The 17,448-nt window shown below is 40.8% G+C and overlaps 2 protein-coding genes across 3 annotated transcripts in view; one reads left to right on the forward strand and one right to left on the reverse strand.

Moving 5' to 3' along the window:
- The first annotated feature begins 1,111 nt into the window (after nt 1-1,111).
- ZBTB2 (zinc finger and BTB domain containing 2) lies at nt 1,112-9,235 on the forward strand. Of its 2 annotated transcripts, XM_063308538.1 has the most exons (3): nt 1,112-1,227; nt 3,614-3,796; nt 6,281-9,235. In XM_063308538.1, the coding sequence occupies exons 2-3, from the start codon at nt 3,624-3,626 to the stop codon at nt 7,632-7,634; spliced, it is 1,527 nt and encodes a 508-aa protein (XP_063164608.1). In that variant the 5' UTR covers nt 1,112-1,227; nt 3,614-3,623; the 3' UTR covers nt 7,635-9,235. The 2 variants fall into 2 exon arrangements, with proteins under 2 accessions (XP_063164608.1, XP_063164618.1); XM_063308548.1 differs by lacking the exon at nt 1,112-1,227 and having other exon boundaries at nt 3,418-3,796.
- A 2,002-nt stretch (nt 9,236-11,237) lies between these two features.
- Nucleotides 11,238-17,448, reverse strand: part of AKAP12 (A-kinase anchoring protein 12) — a 74,985-nt gene continuing 68,774 nt past the window's right edge. The window contains exon 4 of the mRNA XM_063308759.1: nt 11,238-15,571. The gene's annotated coding sequence lies outside the window, so the exon portion shown is untranslated. The remainder of the gene's footprint in view (nt 15,572-17,448) is intronic.

Consider the following 17,448-nt stretch of genomic DNA (forward strand, 5'->3'; position numbering starts at 1 on the left):
ATAAACATCAAACTATACTCTAGAACCCAATTCTATTCATACTATTGAGCCCTATTAAACTAAAGGGGAGAGTCTCTTGAGCAAATCTAACAGTAAAAACTGCTGCAGTGCTGTATACAATATTTTTAATTTCAGAGGCAAAGGCTCTTGTTCACTTTGATACAGACCACCCTATTTACACATCACATTTATAACCACTAACCCCACTACCACTTTGCTTAAAAGTTCAGAAGGGTTTTTTGTAAGAAATTGAATGTCAGCAGTTTTATGTATTTCACATTTCCTGCTATTAAACCATACAATATTATTTTATTTCAGGCTACAGGGTTACTGGTATCCATCAAAGAAATTTCACCAGCTAACAGCATGCAATTCTGCACTTACACATCTAAATAATCTGTATCATCAATGGCATAATATTCTTTCAATTAAGCAAGAAGTAAATAAATCAAAACATTTGTCACCATAAGTATGTGCTACTGAAAGGGATAAACTTCGAGTTTAGTAAGTTCAAATCCATGTTATTTGACCTCTGCACTGAGAAGTGAGATTGGCATTAAAGTTTAAACTCCTTAAACGTGTACTTCAGAAATATTCAGATGCAAATCATTTTTTATGTGTCATAGCAGTATCATAAAAAGCCAAATCTAGGTAAGGACCACCCGCAGATGGTAAAATTACCCCTCTCCCTTTTTTTAACCAAGTGCACCTTACTTCTGTTCTGGACACCACTTCTCTCCCACCTGTATCAGACCAACGGAAGGCATTAAAATAGGGAGAACGGAGCGAAGCTTTAAAGAACCAAATCGCGCAGAAGGCCCCTCATTTCGTCGCCCCCCCCGCAAGGATTGCTGGTGCTGCCGCCGCCGCCGCCAGGCGCCCGCGAGTGCTAAGCCCAGCCGGTGCGGCCTGCGTCCCGCTCGCTGCAAGCGGCGCGCCAAGAGGCGAAGCCAGCCAGCCAGCCAGGCGGCGAAGGAGGAAAGCGGGGGAGGGGAGGCTCCTACTGCTGTTGCCGCCACAGCGCTCGTCGCCGCCTCCCCCCCCCGTCTCTCCCCGGCGGGGGCTCCTCGCTACAGCCTCTCTGCTCCGCTCTCGGTCATGTGACCCTAACGTAACCGGACAGGAAAAGCCGCCGCCGCCGCCGCCGCGCTGACTCCGTTGTTGGCGCTGCTGCTGCTGCTCCTGGGCTCGCGGAGACCGCGGCCCCCCTCCGAAAGCGCGAGCCAGGTGAGCGCAGCCTGCCCCCCATCCCCCGAGGAAGCGCGGGAGAGGAGCGAGTGGGCGGGAGGCAGGGGAAGAGGGGAGGGGGCGCGTGGCGGCGCGAGAGCGGAGGCCCATTGCTCTCCCCCCTCCCGCCCCACCATTGTGCTGGCGGTCGGGTAGGCCAGGTCCAGAACCGGAGGAAAGGCAGGGGACTCCCCGGGCCCGGAGGGGGCTTTCCCAGTCGAGACCCCGAAATGGCGCCGGTGGAGGCGGCTGCCTCGGGGAGAAGAGGGGGAGGTCGCCCGGTTGGGGCTGCGAAAGAAGCTCCTGCCCTGGCCGAGCCTGGTCTGATCCGGGCTTGGCTTGGCCCTGAACGTCCTCGCCGATCTAGGTAGCGGCCTTTCCCCTTTTTCTCTCACCCGCGGCAGCAACAGCCCGGCCTAGGAGGAAGGGGGAGGGGCAGGCGCCGAGGCAGCCGCGCGGAGCGGGAAAGGGAGGGAGGGAGAGAGAGAGAGAGGAAAGGAGGGGGTGAGGGTGGGCGGCTCCGTCTGCGTCTCCTCAGCAGCCTAGGCGGCCCTGGCGACAGCGGCGGTTCCCGTCTCTCGCGCGCCTAGGCGCCCCAGCCCTCTCGCTCGCGCTGCTTACGTCGCCTCGCGCCGCCGTCCGTACGCCCCGCCGCCTCCGTGCGTTGCGTGTGCGCGCCCGTGGCGCCTTCGCGTCGCCTGCGCAGGGGAGAAGGCGGGGCCGAGACAGCGGCGCGCGCTTCCCTCGCTGCCTGCCCCTTTTGCTCCCCGGGCAGCCAATAGGAAACGCCGGCGGGCAGTCACAGTGTGATTCACGGCGGGGGCGGGAGCTGAACGAAGCTTGCGGTCCTCCACCGCTGTAGGCTGCTGTTTGCTCGCCCCGTTGGTGTCTGCGAGGGTTTGCTGCCTCCTGGGCGGTTACCACCAGGCTGTTTTTATTGTTGGCGCTTGGCGAGGAGTTCCTCTCTCCAAAGGGAAGGACAGCCTCTCCTATCGGAAAATGCTCTGGGTTTTTTCCTGGGGCGGAAGACACTGTTGAATTTTGACACCACCGTTCTTTTGGATGCTGCTTTTTCCGGGCGGAGAAGCAATGATGCCCTCACAACTCTCAAGAGAGATTCCTCCCTTATTTAATGTTAGATGCTGCCTATAAATTCGAACAATTGTGAATTTACGAGTAATCCAGAAAGCAGATGTGTTTGATTTTATTTTTAATTTAATCTCAAATAAAATACTATGATTTTTATCTAAATCATAATTCATTTTCCTGTTTGCTGCAAGTTTTCCTGCATAATTGGCTGAATTTGCTGTGGCAGAGCATTCATTAAAAAAATATAAAATGAAATAAAGCATAGCTCAAAAACTAATGGAGAGAGTTCACCACTGGCATTTAAATATATGTATATTCAGAACTCCTACAAATATTTCAAAATATTTCAAAATGCTGTGTGGGATCAAGAGTTTTAGACCTAATTTGATCTAATTCTCTTGATCCCACAAAGCATTTCCAAATAGATATTTTTTAATATTCTAAAACTATGCATGTATATTCTAATGCAAATCTAAACCTGCACCCAATCGCTCTCAATTTTAAATTCTTGTATTTCACCCTAACTACAAATTCAAGTTTTTCTATTAACGTGATGGCTTTGAATAAATTTGACTTTTTTAATTGTCTGAAATCTATTGATACATTGCTAGCAAATAGGTAATGAGCACAGTTATGTTATTAATGTGTTACTATCTGTTGTTCTTGCTTTTTCTGCCTTTGTTGGTTTTAATCCTACAGGTAGTCCTCACTTAATGACTGGTTCAGCAACTGCTTTAATTTACAACAGCACTGAACAAATGGTAGTTATGGCTGGTCTCGGAGTTATGACCGTTGCAATGCTCCCACTGTCATGTGATAAAAATTTGGGTGCTTGCCAGCCTGCCCATATTTACAACCACAACGTGCGCTTCAACTCCCCCCACTTGCCTATCTCCCCCACCATTTCTGCCCTTTTGGCAGCCATGCACTCTACCACAGCCACCTACCCCTGCCACCCCCACCACCGCTAGCTGTTCTTTGCCTCTTCTTCCTCCAGCTGACAAGGCGCACCCAGCCGTGGCACGCCCTGTCGTCACTAAGCAGTGCAGTCACATGATATTTTACCTAATGACTGTTTCGCTTAGGACTGAAATTCCGGCCCCAATTAGAGTCATTAAGTGAGGACTACTTGTATGTTCGTTGGTCTGAGTCACATTTGCAAAATAGGTGGCTATAAAAATAAATAGATAAATGGTTTTAGCACCTCTGAAATGCACCCATCCAAGTTTCAGGTTCTTTGGGCATATGACAGAAACTTTAAGGAAACTTGTTTTCATGAACTTTATCTACTTTACAGATTTTAAAAGATGGATTTGGCCAACCATGGACTTATTCTTCTACAGCAACTTAATGCTCAGAGAGAGTTTGGTTTCCTGTGTGACTGCACAGTTGCTATTGGTGATGTGTACTTTAAGGCACACAAATCTGTCCTTGCCTCTTTTTCTAACTACTTCAAGATGTTGTTTGTTCATCAAAGCAGGTACTATATATATATTAAAAATCACTGTAAAAATTTCAGTTAGTTGAACTAAAGCAGTCTGAAGATATGCCAAACATTAAGTTAATATAGAGTTACTTTACCTTAATAAGTAACATATAGTTCAGTCTGCAGATCATTTAAGGCAATTATAATTTAAGCCTTGCTTAAATTATATCATTGGTACCTGGTTTATGACCCAGGCTCAGCCACTGTAATCCTGAAGATGTTTCTTTCAGGATAAATTACAATCTCATTACTGGCCAGGGAAGCAAGGGTTAATACGGGGCAGTCCCTACTCACCCATCCCACTCCCAGGAAGAACCCAGCTTACTCTTTACATTGGCCATAGGAGAAGCTATAGAGCTTTCTTTGTCCTTTCTAGTGTCCTTTGTCCTTTCCAGTGAGCGTTCAAAGACAACACATTGTGGAATCATCTATCAGCCAAGGGAAGTTAGGGCTACCAATTGCTATTCAAAGAAGATAACCAGTAAGGAGAGATCCGCCTGGCCTGAACTAAATACAGATGTCAGAATGGGCTTGAAGAACTGTTTGCCATCTGTATTTCTGATCCCTTTCTCTTGTACACCTTGCCTTTTCAGATAGTAAACCTGAGGGTTGGCCTGTTTCTGTTTTTAATTGTTATGAGTCACTTTAAGAAGTAATCATTGTCTGAATTGAATAAAAGTATGGGGTGTGAAAAAAAATAAGTTGAGATTACAAATATTTGTGACAAGCTGAACAGATGTATATGGTACATTTTGTTACCCTGTGCATCAGTATTCTTCATCTCCAGTCTTTACTATTAGTAGATTAAGAGTCAAGAACTGTGTTCCATTTCCTTTGTTTATTCCTGAAAGTATTGAATTCTTCGAGAAGTCATTAACATTTGATTTATAAAGATACACTCTTAACATACTTCTATATGCCATTCAAACAAATTGTGTATCTCTCAGATGCATAAGGTCTGCTGTTAAATATTTTATTTATTTATATTTGAAATTTAGTCACCGCCCATCTCACTCAAAGTGACTCTGCGCAGTTTACAATAAAACAAGAATAAATACTAATTTAAAAAAATAAAACAATATTCTTAAATAAGTAATATATTCCGAGGCATAGATGGTAAATAAGAAGTTCTTGATTAAAAATATATTTAAGAACTTGTTGGAGAGTTGGCTGAGAAGACCCAGATCCTCATTATTAAATAAATTATGTATCTGTGAGAATGGAACAACTCAGCTGATTCCTCAGGGATCAAATAAGTGGCAAATAAATCCCAATTGTCTAAATATAGGAAGTTTTGTATTTCATTTTTGACGCTTAAGTGTGGTACTATAAGCTACTGTTTTCAGTTGTACATCCTGAAGCAAATAACTTTTGTTTTAATCAGGTGTGTTGATAGTGTTATTTCTCTAAAACTGGCATAGTACAAATTGTCTTTTATTTCTTCACACTGAGATCTGAAGGGATAGCAAAAGCAACTCTCAGTTGTATTTTGAACAAGTATTGCAATAAATACACAATATTCTTTAAGTGATTACCTTAAAAATTGTAGCACCGTCCTATACCTAATTACTCAGAAGAAAACTCTATTGAGGTCAGTGAGACTTACTTCCTTATCAGGATGTATTAAAGGGATGGATGGCCCACAGAGTGTTTGTGACCCTCTGTTGCAGTTTCTCAACCAGGTTTCCGTGGCACCCTAGGGTTCCACAAGAGGTCACTAGGGGTTCCCTGGAAGATCACGATTTATTTAAAAATTTCAAATTTGGGTAACTTCACATTAAAGAAGTAAGTTTCATTCTTTATTTTCTGATTAAGAACATTGATAATGCATAGACACAGGCCTACACATAAAACAAGTATAATTTTGTAACTTCTGGCCTGTATTTGAGCCTGAACGTGCAGGGGTTCCCCGAGGCCTGAAAAATATTTCAAGGATTCCTCCAGGGTCAAAAGGTTGAGAAAAGCTGCTCTGTTGGAAGACCTGGAGGCAGCTCCCAGACTCTGCAGAAATGTAGTGACTGTCATGAGTACTGATGGCGAGCAGTAGGGGGCCTCTATCCAGGGGGGAAAACGCATGCATAGTACTGAGGAGTTAAGCAGCCATTCAAAGAGACACAGATCAGACCCGCCTTAACCTTTGGGGTTTATCTGTCTGGGTTTTTCCCATGCTTCTTCAGTTTGTTAGGATTTTCTGTCTAATGTAGCAGTAATAAAGTACTAGAGACCTATTCCTTGTCTCAGCATGGTTCCTGGCTCTTAGGACAGTGACAGTGAGCAATATGCAGAAGGAGGGAACTATTCTGAATATACACATGTAAAGTGGAGGAAAGCTGGTGGTTTCTGGGCCTCAAAGCCGGCTCAGTCCTGGGGTACAGGGAATAACACTTACAGTATTGCTGCCTTGAATAAATACTATGCTACACCTTTAGAAGTTTTCTCCCCTTTTTCTTCAATAATACTTTAACATCTTTTTTGCAGTGAATGTGTCCGTTTGAAGGCAGCTGACATACAGCCAGATATTTTCAGTTACCTCTTGCATTTGATGTACACTGGAAAGATGGCTCCTCAGCTCATAGATCCTGTTCGACTTGAGCAAGGGATAAAATTCTTGCACGCATACCCGCTGATTCAGGAGGCTAGTCTTGCCAGCCAAGGAAACTTTGCACACCCAGAGCAAGTTTTCCCATTGGCATCATCGTTGTACGGAATTCAAATTGCAGATCACCAAGCAAGAAATCCCCCAAAGGCAGTGACAGCACCTGACAAGCCTTTGCAAGAAGCACGGCCCCAGCTCTCAAGAGTGAACCAAGAACAAGTGCACGAAGCCTCCCAACTATCCCAGATACCACCGCCAAGTTTGCCTCAAGTGCCCCCAACAAATATGGCTCCCTCTGACCCACTGCAGTCTTCACTGTCTCCTGAGTTAATGTCAGCTGCTTCTCATCCTTCACCGGGAGATGAAACTAACATGGAATCAGATGACCAACCTGTCTGTCTCACAGTAGCACATGTCAAGCCAAGCATTATGAAAAAGAATGGAAGTTTTCCCAAATATTATGCCTGCCACCTTTGTGGTCGACGTTTCAATTTGCGAAGTAGCTTACGTGAGCATCTCCAGATTCACACAGGAGTGCCCTTTGCATCCAACCAGCATGGAGAAAGCAGCATTCCCTTGTCTCTTTGTAATAATGCTCCCGAAAAAGATGCTATGGAAGTGCCTGAAGCTGGAATGATCAGTGACAGTGAGCTGCAGCAGATCTCAGATTCACCAATAATTGATGGGCAGCAGCAAGCAGAAACCCCCCCACCCTCGGATATTGCTGACATTGACAACTTGGAGCAGGCAGATCAAGAGAGAGAAGTGAAAAGGCGGAAGTATGAATGTTCCATTTGTGGACGCAAATTCATTCAGAAAAGCCACTGGAGAGAGCACATGTACATACATACTGGCAAGCCTTTCAAGTGCAGTACTTGTGACAAAAGTTTCTGCCGGGCCAATCAAGCTGCTAGACATGTATGTCTCAACCAAAGCATGGACACCTACACTATGGTGGACAAGCAGACTCTGGAGCTCTGTACCTTTGAGGAAGGCAACCAAATGGACAACATGTTAGTGCAGACCAACAAACCCTATAAGTGCAACTTGTGTGACAAGACATTCTCCACACCTAACGAAGTTGTCAAACATTCTTGCCAAAGTCAGAACTCTGTCTTCACTTTAGAAGAGGAGAGGTCCATTCTGCTAAGCGGGGGAGATGCCGAAACCACAGAAAGCGATCATTCAGTTTTAGACTCTATCAAAAAAGAACAGGAAGCAGTATTGTTAGACTGACTGTGAAACTCGTTTTTTTAAAGAAAAGGTTACGTTTGTTTTATTCGTATTTTTTTATTAAACTTATCTTCCTCCCCCTTCCCCCCACCATAACTACACTGACATGAAAGGAAGTCTGACTCTGTCCCTTTTCCCAGTAAAAGCCTAACATTAATAAAGGGTATTATATCAAATTGTAACTATTGATTTTAATAATAAGAAAGGGTAATTCTTTATGGATCTCTACCAGATCCTGTTAACTATGCTACGGTGATAAAATGGTTCAGTAAAAGGACTGTAAACAATTTGAAAGACTGTTTAATTATATGCTTGAATGCACTGAGAAGTGAGGTGAGAAAAAGTAAACTGTATGTTGGTTGAGTTACAATTGTTTATTCTCACAACCAATTACTTGTTAGAGGAAGACTAGTTAGGGAAATGGAATTCCCTAAGTTAAATGCCTATAGTTAAGCCTATTAGTCATTTTACAAATGCTCAGAAATTCCTTTAATGGAAGCAAGGATCCATTTTTTTAATCTACACAATTTTTGACAAATGTTTATTTCCAGATCAGTCCATTGATACCATTCACAAAGTGTATGACTAAGATTATGACCCCAAGCACACTTGAGCTGGCGGTAAATCCCATCCATAGGGCTCAAACTTCCAAGCAAAATGTGCTTAGGATCAGATTTTACTAAAATAGCAGTAATAATGTGATGGCAATCGTTTTTTATGCATAATGTGTGTGCCTGTGCCTGTGTGCGTGCACAAGTGTATGTACTTCAGGCAAATGTATGCATGCACCCTTTTCAAAGAAATTGACTACTGCTTTTGAACAACTGAACAGTTTTTAACATCAGAGAAAAATACTCTTTTTAGAAGCATATTTAAATTTCACCAGGCCATATGAATGTTTATGTCTCTTTGAATGGAAAAGAATAATGTTGAAGTGTATTATCATTCAAAACCTGAAAGAAATCAATTAGAAGAACTGTACATAGTAGTCCTTGTACCTAACTCCCTGTGGGAGTAACAGTTTTCAGCCTGTTTTGAGATGCAGAAAAAAGGAAAATCAAAGCAGTCATCTGAATTTACCTGATTAATATGTGAAAATGAAGAGAAAGGGAATCTGATCTTAATGATATCTAATTACTGGCATCTTTTATAACAGCAAAATAGAAGAATGATAAAATTATATCATGGTTGGTTGTCAGGTAACAGTGGAACTTGGAGTAGCAACTTCTCTGTTCTTTATATTACATTTTCTTAGGTTCCAGTCTGGCAAAGTATGCAACAAATAAAGGGGACACATTGTACAGTTGCTTTGCTATGGACAGTCTATCCGCCAATTCAAAATCAAGTTGTTGATTTTTATCTTTAATATATAAATATATGGATATTCTCCAGTAGCCTAAAAAACCTAAATTGACACAAGTGTTTTATAAAATCCCACCAGAAATGCGGGCGAGTATTTTGATGGGGGAGAAAGGGGAGCAGATACTGCTCTGCTCTTGTATACATGTTTTGTTTAAGTATCATCCTATTTTGTGTCTAGCTATGTTCTCCAGTTTGTAAGTTTTTATACTTTATTTCACAGAATAAAAATGGTATAAAATTAATTTTGATTTTTGTCAAGTCAAAAGTGATTTATCATGTTCCATCACTGCACAAATGGTGCAGACCTTTGAACTCACAGCTTCCAACATGACAAAAAGAGGTCACTTGCACTGATACTGGTAGCTAATTCTGTGCTGAAGCAGGAGTAGCAATCGGTGCCGGAGAAGCAAACCCTGTGCAGCTCAGGAGCACTACACAATTAGGTGTATAACAACACATGGTTGTCCTTGGATTCTTGTGACCCATCTTCAACCTGTATTTCTGCAATTCATTTGGAAACTCAATAATGGGCATGTGAAATGTAGCTGTCCTACCATAAGGCAGTAAGATTGGGCAATAGGAAAGTATGTGATAAATTTCTTAAATAGCTATCAAGTGAAGTTACAGTTCAGAAATGTAGAAGAGAAGTCTTCAGGTTCATATTTTAAGCAGAGGATTCAGGAGGCTGCATGGAAATGGCCATGCAGTTAGGGTTCCGCTTGCTTCCTAGATAAATGGGAATGTTCCACTTCCCCTCACCCCCATCAAATCGCCATCTGCACAGGCTGAGGATAAGCAACACACAGCACTCCACGTACTGTGGGTCAGCCGCTCCCATTATCTTCAGCTTATTCATACTGGTTAGAGCTAATTGGAACTGAAGTACATCATCATATGGAAGGCCACACAGGATCATCTTCCAGGTTATACAGATACGTGACAAGGGTGGAATTCCCAGTGGGCCCACAAGATCGCATCAGTGATACAATAGCTGTATTTTAGCTGAGAACAATTTTCCCCATGCTGGCTGGTAATTATGTCAACTGTTCCAGCATAGCTCTGAGAAAGGCTGATGTACAGACCAAGTGGTAGATAGAAGGCAAACCTTTTGGTATACTGTCCTATGCTTGTTAGGGACTGAAGAAATTAAACAGCAAGTTTAATTCTGTTAATTCTATGTGTGGGCAGGAAAAGAGAAATAAATGGAAAAATTGTTCTCTCTCCATATCCAGTATGTTCCCAAACCTATCAGATCTTACAAAAATAATGATGTAAAACAGTATTACCCCTTATTTTCACATAAAAAGCCAAGCTGCTGCACTCACTAATAAATGTGGAAGAATAATTATGGCTGTTGCACCATTGCAAAATATATTTTCAGCTCCAATGCCAGAAAATTAAAGAGTAAAGGAGATAAAATAAATGCTTCTTAGAAGCTAAGGCTCAAACCTAGTTATAACATGGATAGGAAACTACTAGGAAATTTTAGCCACACTGCTGCCAAGAAAACTACATAGACACATCCATATGATCATTAAACTTGGAGTATTTATGCCAAAAAAATTTCATCACTTTAGTGTTACTTGTTCCACAACAATAGCTATTAATTACTGTATGATCAGTTTCCTTTCTGTTCTTCAAAAATTAGCCAAAATACTTAGTATGTAATAACGTTTTGTAACACCACTAAAACACAGAATCATTACACTGGAAATCACACTGGGCTTTATGTATGTTGCTACTGGCAAGAGCTTACTTTACAAAGAAAGCAGCATCAATTTATTTGGCTGGTGGGATCAAAGATTGCAATTATTACCTATTCTGAATAGGTAATCTCTTGATTCTAAAAGTGCATACTTAAAAGTTCCTTAATTCGTATAGCATCTACTTCAAAATGATTCTATCCAGGACTGCAGAGGGAAAGACATACTAAAAATCTGCTACTGCCATCAAATTGAAACAGCCTGAGTAACATCTCAATCTGCCATTTACCATGGAGTTTCAGAACTGTAGGTATAACTTTAAATAGTTCTCCGGATGTCCTTGCTAGGCTGTTAATGTACTTAACCCAACTGGTGTATGTTGTCATGAATAATGGTGTGATTTTATGGTCACCCCCCTTTTTAAAAAAACACCGTTCCCTGAACAAAGCTTTAGGGACATCCAAAATCATTCTGCTCAAGCATAGATCCCAATACTACAATTACACAGGGATTACACACCCAAGAAATCACAGCACAAGAATGAATTATTTGCATTTTATTTAGTCCATGAAAATCTACCTTAAAAACAACATAGAAAATCAAAATATAATTAATCCAATACAACGGATTAGAAGAAACTGCAAAAGCTTGGAGTTGTAGCACAAGCTAAAATTTGCAGCATTGTCTGAGTATTTTTGAGGCCAAAGCAATACACTGTAACAAAGCGGTATCTGTGTATGGAGACATGCTCCCTGCACCATGACAAAATTCTTTTGGTGCCTTGGTTTTTGTTTTGAGAACATCAGTTACAAGAAGAATGACTGCTTATATGATTTATGTTCTTGGCATTACTTAGAAAGGCCATAGATCAGTATCTTTAAAAAAAAAGTCCCCAAATTAAGCACTTGTTCCTCAACTTCAGGTCAGTGACCATTTTCATTGTGATTACCAGATTTTATTTAAATGAGGTTTAACTTTACATAGTTATTAACAACCTTAGAGCTATAAAGGCAGGTATAAAGATAAAATCCAGGATTACATAAATCATGCCACCATTGTTTTGTATTATTATTTCACTTGTTGCGGCTATTGCAATATGGCTTTCCATACACAGATTATAGTTTGTATAAGTAACTGGTTTCCCATTAGCTGTTAAAACTGTGCTATAAAACTAAAGCAGCACTAAAAAAATCTCATTTTGAGGCTGGTTGTACATAAGAAACCTTCCTTCCTAATCAAATGGATCACATAAAGTAAGTTTGTCAGGCAAGAGTGAATTCCGGAAATGGGGGAGGGAGGGTTAAATCAGGGCTTATAATTTCAGCAGATCTATTGAAAAAGATACACATCACAGCAATAATGGCAGCTGAGTCATACTCCTGGCTCTGCCTCTTCTTTTGGAGGACCCTTTCTCCCCAAGAAACATCCACATGTTTGCCTGAAGAGTAAAAGCTAGATAGCAAGTTACTTGTATATAGGTATTTGCACAATCAGGACAACTGATCATGCTGATGTCCAAGTTGTGTAAAAGCTTGCTTAGACAGGCTCTTCCCCTGCAGCTGGCCATACACGTGCATGGAAATCTGTAGATAGCATATCTGAGAACTAATTAGAATTAGGAGTACCTATTACTCAGGTGATGTTTTCTTCATGTGAATAATCTATATAAAGAACTAATGAAAGTGAGAAATCTAACACCTTGCACCCAGAACAAAATTTGTAATTCATGCTCAAGGTGGGGAAGATGATGTTATAAAAAAGAACACTCCAAGTAATTTGGGGACACCCATTATTGAACACTTTACACTTTTTTTTTACATCTTATAGGCACATGAATAGAATATCTAATTGATCCAGCAACAAGCTCCTACTTGTTTCCATCTTAGACCAAATTAAACTTTCTCACTTATTCTATCACATTAAGGAACTGTGTAAAGACAAGGCAGAAGTCCAGAAGGAGATACATTTGTCTATACATACCATCAACTTTCAGGGAAAAATGCTCTACAGAGGCTATAGGCTGACTTATTCATTGGTTTTGAAAGATAAAATAAACTTCATGAAATATCACTCAACTGGAGCAAAGAGGTTGTTTCATTATGCTCCTCTGTCATGTCTCAGAAAGGAAGAGCACGTTACCTAAACATCTGATACTAGCAGCATATGCACGCTTTCATTTTTTAGATTTGAGAAGAAAAGTGTACACATGGTGGGATGAAGAAGTTACTTTTTGTTGGAAGATACTTGAACAGACTATCAAATTTTTAAACATTTTGACGAGGCCAGCATGATGGAGAAAAGACCAGACTTTTCCATTACTCCAACAGAGATGCAGGAAGAAAGAGATCAAATTGAACTTCCAGAGGGATACTATTTGGCAGGTTCAGGCTATGAAGGCCGTTCTGGCCAGGGAGAAACCACTCACTGCCGATACGGCCTCTTCTTGCCTTTGGCACCACTTAATAGCTTCTGATGAGGAGATGGGGCCAGCAAATGAAGTTACTATGCCTTGGTTCTTCCCTCACTGATAAATTTAGAACTCAAAAAAGGTGCAAAGGATTTCATTACACCAAGATGACTGACTGCTCTTTGGGCCCCTGGATTCCACTGGGCCCTGTATCAGTGAAGATACTCACTGAAACAGAAAGGCTGAGCTAAATATATGCTGAAAGAAACAGCCATTTATAATTTAAAAAGAAATTGGTTGCATCCTGACATGGACTGATCCAGTATGCTCCTTTTTAAAAAAAATTCTAAGATACTATAGTCACCATACTTTAAGTGGCTTTTTCTTTTTTCTTTTTTTTTAAAAAGAAGGCATAACATCTTTCACTTTTAACTTGCACAAATCAGCCCACTGCAATGTCACAATGCATGCCTAGGATTGCATATTATCATTTCATAGTTGCCTTTTATAGCCAAGCTATTCCTGATATAATGTAGGATTAATTTTAAGAAACAGTTGCCATTCAATATTTTAGGTTGAATAAAAGTTGTACATTAGCCAAAAGCTATAAAATGTATATAGCAACCACTAGATGGTGCAGTCACATCAATGATCTTTCCATTTTATTACTCATTGTGCAGCTCTTACACGTATGTATTTATTTGGCTCGCTTGGTTCATTTTCAAATAAATTATAATACAATGAACCTGCTGGGCCTTCGTAAAAGCTCAGCTGGATAGATGTGAAGACTACAAAATACAATTTAATTTGACTGGCTAGACAAGCTTAGTGACTAGAAGATCAAACCTTGAATAAGTTGAGTGTTTTAATTCTTATTCAGTTATTTAGGAATTGAAGCCTGCCCATTTTGTATGGACAACTTATTATGATCTTGTACTATTAACTGCATTGAACAAATTGAGTGTATCTACTCCAGGCTTCCTAAATTTTCTTGTAATGCATTTATTCTGAATATGAGTGGAAACCTAAATGTAAGCCAAGTCTTTATTTAAATCGCTTTTCAGAAATCACAGTGTACTAAGTGTATATAAGCAAAATGAAACACATTTCCTAACTGGGGACACAACTATAGAGAAGACATAATCTCTCGTGTATTTCTTTCTTTTCATGTTACGACATGGGCTTGCTGCAAAAACAAGTATTTTTTTAATTGACGATTGTTTCTCTTGATGGGCTAAAAACTGGAAAAAATGCTTGCAGTTGTGATATCAGATTTTTAAAAAACTGATTCATACTTCAAGATGCACAATTTCAAGTTGTAACTTATTTCTTTGAGTTTTAAAGATTAACCTTCCTCTCAAGTGATTCTAGCAAAAATAAAACTGCACTCCAACTTGAAAGTCACAATCCACTGCCAACCTAGGCAAGGTTAAGAACAATGGATGGGATCTAGCTTCTTTTCTGCTATTGCGGACATTCCCTGAGCAAAGTTCTGCTCAAAACACTTTTGCTGGTACTATATGGAGAAAGAGATTTCCCTTCTCCTGCAATTTTCAGTACCAAGGCCACCATTACTCTGACAAGTTATCCCAATCCTCTGGGAAACAAATATAAGGAACAGTACAGAGAGGGAAGAATCAACTCAGATGATTTCCAAACTTTCCAACAGCAGAATTATGATGGATCCAATTCATTTTCCTTTTTAAAGCCTGCTTAATTCTGCATTCAAGTGTAGCCAAAATGTTTGCAACATACATAACACAAGGAGCATCATATTTAGAAACATCATGAAGTATGAATTAGATTTACAATTTACTAACAGAGCAAGATAAATTGTATTGTTTGGCAATGACCTTTATGAAAGCAACATCAAATATATCAAAACAGTCATTCTCACACTCCTCCAAGCAAATGGGAAACCACTGTCAAGTTGTTGGGAGCCATCTATGGTCAGTGATGGGTCATTTGTAATAGCTCCTGGTCCAAACAATTGAGATCATTTTCTTTCATTTTTTTTCACATATAAAGAAGAGGAAATATACATTAAATCAGACTTTGCTTGAAGATATACACATAAATACACAAAGAATTGCAATCCAGTTTGGGAAGCATTGGTAGAAAGGGAATCTCAGAAGATGCCAACTTCCTTTCCAGATTAAGAGACTGACATCATTTCAACAAAAATACTTCTTGCCCCCATCCCCTATCCCACCCCAATCTATGTTATCAACAACAAAAATAAAGGTAAAAGAATATTGTAAAAGAAAGTGTTCACAATCAAAACTAAAGGAGGTGGCTCAAGCTCCTGATGGTGGCTCAGGATTGTCCTCGGAAAAACATCTGAAAGCGTGGATGTGTTCTCACTGCAAAATCATTGGTCTTCAGCCTGTTTAAGCAGAATCCATCCTCTTGTGTTACCTTCTTCAGGTACTGGTCCCTCCAAATGTAAGAAGCAGCTGTCAACAGAACTGTTGGAACAGAAAAATCAAGAATGCCTTACAATCAGAGCATCTTAACTAGTAATTTACATCACCAGAAAATCATAGTATACTGTTCTATAATCAGTTCGGGTGTTATCTCAAGATAAGGTATTATTAGTTCCACTTTTGCCAGTTACTATCTAGCAGTATTATTCAAACCTGCCAGATATACATAAGTTGGAGATGTAAGTCTTAGCCAGACAGGGGACAGGCAACTTACATATGACTATATGAAGGTAACTGAGGTCATTCCCCATTTTGTCCATGTAACACCAATACTTAGAAAGCTTCACTGTTTGCCTGTGGTCTTCTGGATGCAGTTGAGGGTGCTGGTTGTCAACTTTAAAGCCTTACATGGCTTGGAGAGGGAGGGCTCTCTTCAGGTCTCTACTCTGAGAAAGTGTTACCACCAGGGTCCTTGAAAGTGGGCCTTCTCTGTCATCATCCCCCTTCTATTTAGCCTTTGGGGAGAAAGTGGAAATGCCCCACTGTAAGCTGTGATTGTTTGTTCTGAGACAGCATTTGCTCAGTGCAGCAGGGTAAATGATTATAAATATTGTGTTATGGATTGTTCTAATCTTTAATACAAATATGGAGAATATATCCCTTGGAGTTGGTTGGGACTGAAGTGGCTAATAACCCTAAGTAATAACAGCAATTACAATAATAATAAAGGAATAGCCTAAAAGCTCACAATTCTAAAAGACTAATACAGATTTTTTTAAAAAGTGCTTGCAGCATGTCTTTCAGCAAGGAGACAAGCCGTTGTTTGTAAATGAAAAGTGTATCGGACTGCTTCTCAACTATTCCCTTCCCCCTGCTCCTCTTCTACGGTTAGATGGGAGCAATTAATATAGCCTGTGTTTCTGTTTCAAGCACTCTTATTACAGGATGCGTGCTTAATTTCACATGCCTGAAGAGAATGCTGTAATTGGCACTGTTGCCACTAAGGCTGGTAACCTAGTCCACACATTCTCTATCTTACTAAAATCTAAAAAAAAGTGTTATGTGAAAGTCTCCAGTGGCCAAAACTATGTTAGGTGATGGTGGTCGGTATCTATGAGCCCATCTGATGATAAACATACCATATGGAAGATAGCAACTTGGAATGAAATGTAGGTAAAAAGTATGAACAGATTATCACCAAGATTGTTTTATGTACAAAAGCAGGAGTTCACAGACTGGTGATAATTGTATTACAGGTAGTCCTTGACTAACAACCACAATTGGGAACAGATCTCAGTTGTTGAGTGAATTGGTCATTAAGCAAGATGCCCACGTGACTGCTTCGCTCAATGACCGCAATCCCAGCACTCCCAGTTGTGGTCATTAAGCTATCTCCCAGGTCGTTAAGCAGATAGAGCAAAAGAGCTGCCCGAGCTGCCTGCCGAAGGGCTTCCCTCCCCTCCATGCATAGAGGGGAAATCCTTCGTGGGGCTGCTGGAACAAAGCAGAATTTGAGCTCCATTCCTTCAGCCTGCCGAAGGGTTTCCCCTCCCCTCCGTTTGCAACCTTCCCTGCCAGCTTCCCCACTGACTTTCTGGGGAAGCTGGCAGAGAAGATTGGAAACGGCAATCATATGATCACAAGGTGCTTGGCAACCAATTGTAAAGAAGAATGGCCGGAAGTGCTTCACAAGCCATAAAGTGCCCTTTCCAAGCTTATTGTAACTTTGAACAGTTGTTAAGTGAGGATTATGTGCATAATGAAAAAAAAAGGACTGAGTTTGGGGAAATATAGTACAACATTATGAATGTGAGGTGACATCAATGGATGGATGAGAATAAGGCATGGCAGTACAGAAAAAGTTATTGAGCCACCTGGAGATCCAAGAATAAATAAATGATTGAGAGAATTAGCAAAGA

Source organism: Candoia aspera, chromosome 1, assembly GCF_035149785.1.
Source record: "Candoia aspera isolate rCanAsp1 chromosome 1, rCanAsp1.hap2, whole genome shotgun sequence".
Classification (NCBI taxonomy): Eukaryota; Metazoa; Chordata; class Lepidosauria; order Squamata; family Boidae; genus Candoia; species Candoia aspera.